This window comes from Onychostoma macrolepis, chromosome 22 (genome assembly GCF_012432095.1).
Source record: "Onychostoma macrolepis isolate SWU-2019 chromosome 22, ASM1243209v1, whole genome shotgun sequence".
Classification (NCBI taxonomy): domain Eukaryota; kingdom Metazoa; phylum Chordata; class Actinopteri; order Cypriniformes; family Cyprinidae; genus Onychostoma; species Onychostoma macrolepis.
Genome location: NC_081176.1, coordinates 5,205,471 through 5,211,625, shown reverse-complemented (window position 1 = coordinate 5,211,625; position 6,155 = coordinate 5,205,471). Strand labels below are relative to the sequence as shown.

At 36.0% G+C, this 6,155-nt stretch overlaps 1 protein-coding gene across 1 annotated transcript; it reads left to right on the top strand.

Moving 5' to 3' along the window:
- Positions 1-3,900: 3,900 nt before the first annotated feature.
- On the top strand, positions 3,901-5,570 carry LOC131531386 (SLAM family member 9-like). Its single transcript, XM_058762100.1, has 4 exons — positions 3,901-4,001; positions 4,432-4,767; positions 4,855-5,127; positions 5,228-5,570. Exons 1-4 carry the CDS (start codon positions 3,953-3,955, stop codon positions 5,368-5,370), a joined length of 801 nt encoding a protein of 266 aa, XP_058618083.1. The 5' UTR covers positions 3,901-3,952; the 3' UTR covers positions 5,371-5,570.
- The last annotated feature ends 585 nt before the right edge of the window (positions 5,571-6,155 follow it).

The window sequence follows — 6,155 nt, the reverse complement described above, 5'->3', positions numbered from 1 at the left end:
ATACAGGCACGCATCTGTTTTTCTCTCAACTGTTTACTGATGGGAGATTCAGAGACATATTGAAGCTGGATCTCTGACCATCACAATCATATAAGTTCAGTGTTACTGTCAATGGCGAGTATCATTTAATCATTCAGATCACATCCCTTTGAGCAGTTTAAGAAAACAACTTTTTTAAAAATCAACTCAAAGTTAGAATTTTATTTTGTACACATTATAGGGTATGTGAATTTAATATTATCTTTATCGCCTTCACATGCGTGTCAATGTTACAACTTTAGCATTATGTGTCAGTGTCACAACAATCATAAGCTGTTTAAAAAAACATGCAGTGTTGTGATGCTGTTTTAACTTCCAAACCCACCAGATGGCGCCATTTATCAGTTGAATCAATATCATAAGGTGCACATATCAGTCAAAGCTATCATTTGCTCTGCAGTTATAATGTCTGTGTTTATCATTACAGGTTCAGGTCAGTCTTCAGCAGGAATACAGTGCATGTTGCTTCTGTTCTGCTGCTCGTGGCTGCAGTTGTTGGTGTGATTTCTCTATTGGTGCACATACTACTCTTCACAGAACAGATCACAAAAGTAGACTGCTTAAGGTAAATTATCTAGGATGAACTGTGATAGAGCTGATAACAGAACATTTTGATATGGAAAAAGTATATAAAATTGTCTGCACCTTTATATAAAAATGTATATAAAATTTGAAATAACAAACAACAGGAAAAAATAGGAAACAATAACTTTGTTTTCCGTATACTTGTGTCGCTTACAGTTAAAGTCCTTCTGTGATTTTATTGTTGTTTGCAATGTTACTTGGCAATATTTTAAAGATATTATTATTTTTATAATAGGGTGTCCTTAATCCTAATACCCTGTTAAAAAAAAAAAAAGTCACCGCTCGCCACTGAAAAAAGATTACACTAATGAGACACATAAAGACTGGAAAAGTATTATAACCTACCACACTGTCAGAAACAAAACACAGATCCAGAAATGCACACTGTAATCCAGAAATACATGCAAGGTATGCACAAAATATATAAACAAATGGTGACACAATTGATAAATTTGTGTAAATACATTTATTTTATTCTTCAAGTACAATGACCTTTGTCTAATTCTTGATGAGTTGATTGACAGCCATGTTAGACAATTGGGTGTAATCCAGGCGGTCTCAGCGTACTATTTGCGACTGTTCCTGTGGCTCAGTGGTAGAGCATTGCGTTAGCAGCGCCAGTTCAATTCCCAGGGAACACACATACTGATTAAAAAAACAAACAAAACAAAAACAAAGTATAGCCTGAATTGGATAAAAGCGTCTGCTAAATGCATAAATGTAAAATGTAATGTAAATGCGTACTGCTCTGAGACTTGGCAGGTTGGAGGTCCAAATGCAGCTTTATTGGGACAAACCAGAGATCTGAAACACAGGCAATCCATTCATTAGACAAGGCAGGAAATTCAGACAAAGGGTAAATCCAAACAACAGGCAAGCGACAATAATCCAGGGAGAACACTCAGAAATGCAGCATAACAACTAACAAGACTTCACAAAGAATGACAACCTAAACCAGGCTTATATAAGGTGAGCAGGCAGTGGAAATGAGCCACAGCTGCAGACAATGAGTATTGATGAGTCCATGCAAAGGATTATAGGAAATGGAGTCCGGAGGTAAATGGTAAGAGTTAGAGATTGTAACACTCAGGCATGTCACGCCTGTGAGTCTGTGTGTTCAACTATTTAGTTAGCCTGTAATTTGCAGTTGTGTGTTAGAAAACATTAGAAAAACAGCAGCAATGCATAATTTTGTAGTTTTACTATGATTGTCTTCCACTGTAGTCTACGGCAGTGGTTCCCAAACCTGTCCTCGAGGACCCCCTGGCTTGCACATTTTGTATGTCTCCCTAATAAAGACACACCCAATTTAGTTCTTGCACCAGCGAGCTGATGAGTGGAATCATGTGATAGATAAGGGAGACATACAAAAAAAAAAGGTGCAGGGCAGGGAGGCCTCCAGGACAGGTTTGGGAACCACTGGTCTACAGTTTATTTCTCAACAGGATCAAAGAAAATAAGATTGAAATGACCTGAATATTGAGTCCGTTAGTTACTAGTGCCTGCTAACTTTTGCCCAGTACCACCTAAAAATACAATTCTCCCTATACGCCACTGGTCTAAATATGGTTGTCAGAGTGCATAGAAAATATACGGTTTGCATATCTTTGTATTTTTATATTTATGTGCTATTTATATAATAATATTCAAATGATTAAAATATTGAGTCACATAACTCTTTTCCTAGTTCAACTTTTACTTTACATTTACTGAGGTGGTGATACTACACCTGGAAATACTTAAAACAGCAGTGCGCAACTTTTTTTTTTTTTTTTTTTTGGTGAAAAATTATCCAAATCAGTTTCTGAGCATGTACATAACCAGCCAGTGTTCAAAACGTGGGAAATACAAGCATGCTGCTGTTTGCGTCATTACATTACTGCGGCTTTAATAATACAGAACTCAATGTGAGTTAGAAGCAAATGCATCTGCATGCTAATGAAATTATCACCAATATACTGAAGTAATCTTTGAGGCAAAATGTTATTCTGTGTGTTCTTTTCAAATCACGTAACAAATTATGGGCTTGAATGTGACGTAAGAGGAAAAACATGGCAAAGTTGAATATCAGAGGAATGACACAATCATGTACGAGTAATTTACTCAGTTTGACTCTGAAATGTTCCCTAAATACATGAAATACAGGAACCAATGCTCAATTAAGTGAATATTTATTACCAGCTCTGTACATCTCTGTGGGTGTCGCCATGTTCGCTTGACGACAGAATATTATTAGTAGCAACTTGCAGCAAGTCATCAGATGTTTTTAAAACGACTTCTTTTAATCTTTCTGACATTCACTGTTGTCTGACATTCACACACAACATGCGTTGTTCTCTTCAGGATGTGGGATCTAGGTGTGATAACAAGCTTCTTAGAAATGTCCTTTGCTAAGTTCTACTGAAATATCACACTGCTTATCTGCAAGGTCAAAATCATGGACAACAAGTTCAATCTTAATGCATAGCATATGGTATTTTAATATTTCACAAAGAAATATGCTTTTGAATGTCAAACATTAGCGTTCATGGTTCATTATCAGTAAAACTGTTTTGTGAGCTTCATATCAGCAGGAAAGGAGAAAAAAAGCCCAGACGCAATTATCACACCTACAGTCGTCCACAAACACATACCCACACATGCACAATCTGCTTGACCAGCAGAATCACAATTACAACACCAAACCACATTGTTTTCCAGATTGGACGTCAAATAGCAGGTTTCATTTTGACTCCCAAACAGCAAAAGCACATTTGAACTTCCCACTTAGAGTCTCCCACTTGTTCTTCACAGCTTCATTATCACGTTAAAATGAGTTAAACCGCAGATTTATCCGCTACTTTTTTTATTTATTTTTTTTATAGAATAAATAAACAGAATGAACGTGGATCAGTGTAAAATAAATCTCATTGTTATCATGGCAGTCAGCTGCCTTCCTGTATTATGTAGGCTCACAAGCATCAATAATAAATGTTTGAGCACAAGTTGCATTGTGTAGCTAGATTAAGGTTGGTGTAAATGCACTTAAGCCACCTGTGAGCCACATTAAACCGTCTGACGAACCGTAAATGTGTGTGCTTTGACCAGTAAAAGCAGCTTCTTTGAATTCACCATGACCTGTAAATGAAATCATTTCAGCTTTTTGTTGTTGTTGTTGTTGTTTTCTGTCATGTCAGTCATTTTGCATGCTTAGCTGTTGAATCTGTGGAGGGAGGAGAGAGAAGACACAGTGGAGGATACCAGGGTTTTTTCACTGACTGTAAACCACAGGCTTTCAGCTTGAGCACCTTGAAGGATATTATTTCATAGCACTGAACTGTTGAAGAAAATGTTCGACAGATTAGTTTTGTTCTTTTTGTGCTGTTGCCGTCTGGTTGGTAAGTTGCACGTTTTATGCTTTACGGTAGCAGATTAATTATTTAGGACAAATGAATTATGCTCAACTAAAATCAGACAGATGTCTGATGTCCTATATGCTTAGATGAAAAGTGCTTTTTAAATCCAAGTGAGACGTTATGAGATTGGTACGATTTTTTAATTTTCTCTTCTCACTAAAGCATTAGTTTCTGAAAGACATACATTGTTTGATTAATATAAAGTTCAAAAGAACAGCATTTATTTAAAATCGGAATGTTCTGTATAAATTAATTGAATGCATCCTTGTCATAGATTCAGGTCTGTCGTCTAACAGCGAGTAAAACTTTAGGGGTTTTGCTTACTTTTTAGATATTATACAATGTTATCTGTGTGGAACTCTTTTCTGCTTGAATAGCCTACATAAATTTTAAACCAAAACTTGTTCTCCAGGTGTGTTTGGTGATTCAGATGCAGTGAAGTCAGTGTCAGTGACGGAGGGAGATCCAGTCACTCTAAACCCTGCTCTTACCGATAAACAATCTGACAATCTGATCATGTGGAACTTTAAAACGAATGGGCCTCTTATTGCGAAAATCAATCAAGCGACCAACGATATCTCAATAATAGATGATGGTCCAGATAAGAGATTCAGAGACAGACTGAAGCTGAATCACCTGACTGGATCTCTGACCATCATGAACATCACAACTGAACATGCTGGAGTTTATCAAGTAACCATCAGCAGCAAGACAAAGATTATATATAGATTTAATGTTACTGTCTATGGTGAGTAGAGGTTTACAGTTTGCTTTGTTTATTTAATACCATTTTACATATAATTGACACTTGCTGTTTATTCTCTCATGTTTTCAGCTCGTCTGCCCGTTCCTGTCATTATAAGTGACTCCCTACAAAATTCTTCATCACATTGTTCATTGGTGTGTTCAGTGGTGAATGTGGGTCATGTGACTCTCTCCTGGTACAAAGGAAACAGTTTATTGTCCAGCATCGGTGTGTCTGATCTCAACAACAGTCTGTCTTTACATCTGGAGTGTCTGGATGATTCATACAGCTGTGTGCTCAACAATCCCATCAGCAACCAGACTAAATATGTCAACATCACTGATCTCTGTCGGCCATGTTCAGGTATGTTAACGTCTTGTGCTAACAAAGGCTATGCATGGCAACAGTTTAGTGCTTGATTTGCTGTTCATCTTTCGCAAATGTTGTTCTTTTGTTTTCTCAGATTGTGCCTTCTGTTGTAATGCTTCTGAAGCTGTCGCTCGATTGGCTGTCTCTGTTGTGGTGGGCGTGGCTACTGTTGCTGTTGTAGTTTATGACATTATCACATCCAGGAAAGGTGTAAATGAGAGGCGTGTGACTTGCTAATGCAATATAAGATGACTGTTCATGATAATTAAATGTAAATCCATATAATTAGCGTTTTGTTCTTGTTTTTATATATTCCTTTGGCTAGGGTGTATTTTATATTCATTTTGTTTACTTATGGAATGTTCAAAAATTGTGTAAAACTGTGTTTTTTATTTATTCATTGTGATTTGTGTTTATGTATGTGGCATTTAATAAAAACTTGGCATTTTAAAACAACAGGAGAAATTCCTTAGTATTCATATATTTTCATGTTTATTTTATTTAATTTTTTTATTAAATGGCAAATTGTTTAAGACACAAATAGGCTATATGTGGCATAAAATGTGCAATAACAATCTTAACAGCTAAAGCGTAAGCATTTTTGACATTTATTTGCATCAAAGTTAAAGTGTTGTTTGAGTTGACAACATCAAATTTCTCAAACTTGTATTGACTTAATGTAGGCTGAATTAACAAGTGTCTTTACCAATTTTGCTGAAACTGCATTCGGAATATAAATATTTGGACATTTTCCTTCATATAATCAGTGACTTCAGACCTGTTCAGCACTAAGTTGAACTAAAATTTAACTGTAATGACATGAATATCGCTATGAAATGTATTATTTATTGTTTAGCGTTTTTGGTATGATTTTTATTTATTTATTTTTATTTGTTATTGTTTTGAGAAATTGCTACATGACGCCACATGAAGTATACTAAACATTATTAAAAAAGAAAACGACTCGTTTGATTACATCCAAGTTGTGGATGCGACAACAGCGCCTCCTGCAGGCTGTTAAC

What these genes read in the sequence shown, in the direction of transcription:
- LOC131531386 (XM_058762100.1), top strand. Translation starts at nt 3,953, where the DNA reads ATGTTCGACAGATTAGTTTTGTTCTTTTTGTGCTGTTGCCGTCTGGTT. An exon ending in GTGCTGTTGCCGTCTGGTTG is followed by an intron (nt 4,002 to 4,431) that starts GTAAGTTGCACG and finishes CTTGTTCTCCAG; the next exon opens with GTGTGTTTGGTGATTCAGAT. An exon ending in ATTTAATGTTACTGTCTATG is followed by an intron (nt 4,768 to 4,854) that starts GTGAGTAGAGGT and finishes TCATGTTTTCAG; the next exon opens with CTCGTCTGCCCGTTCCTGTC.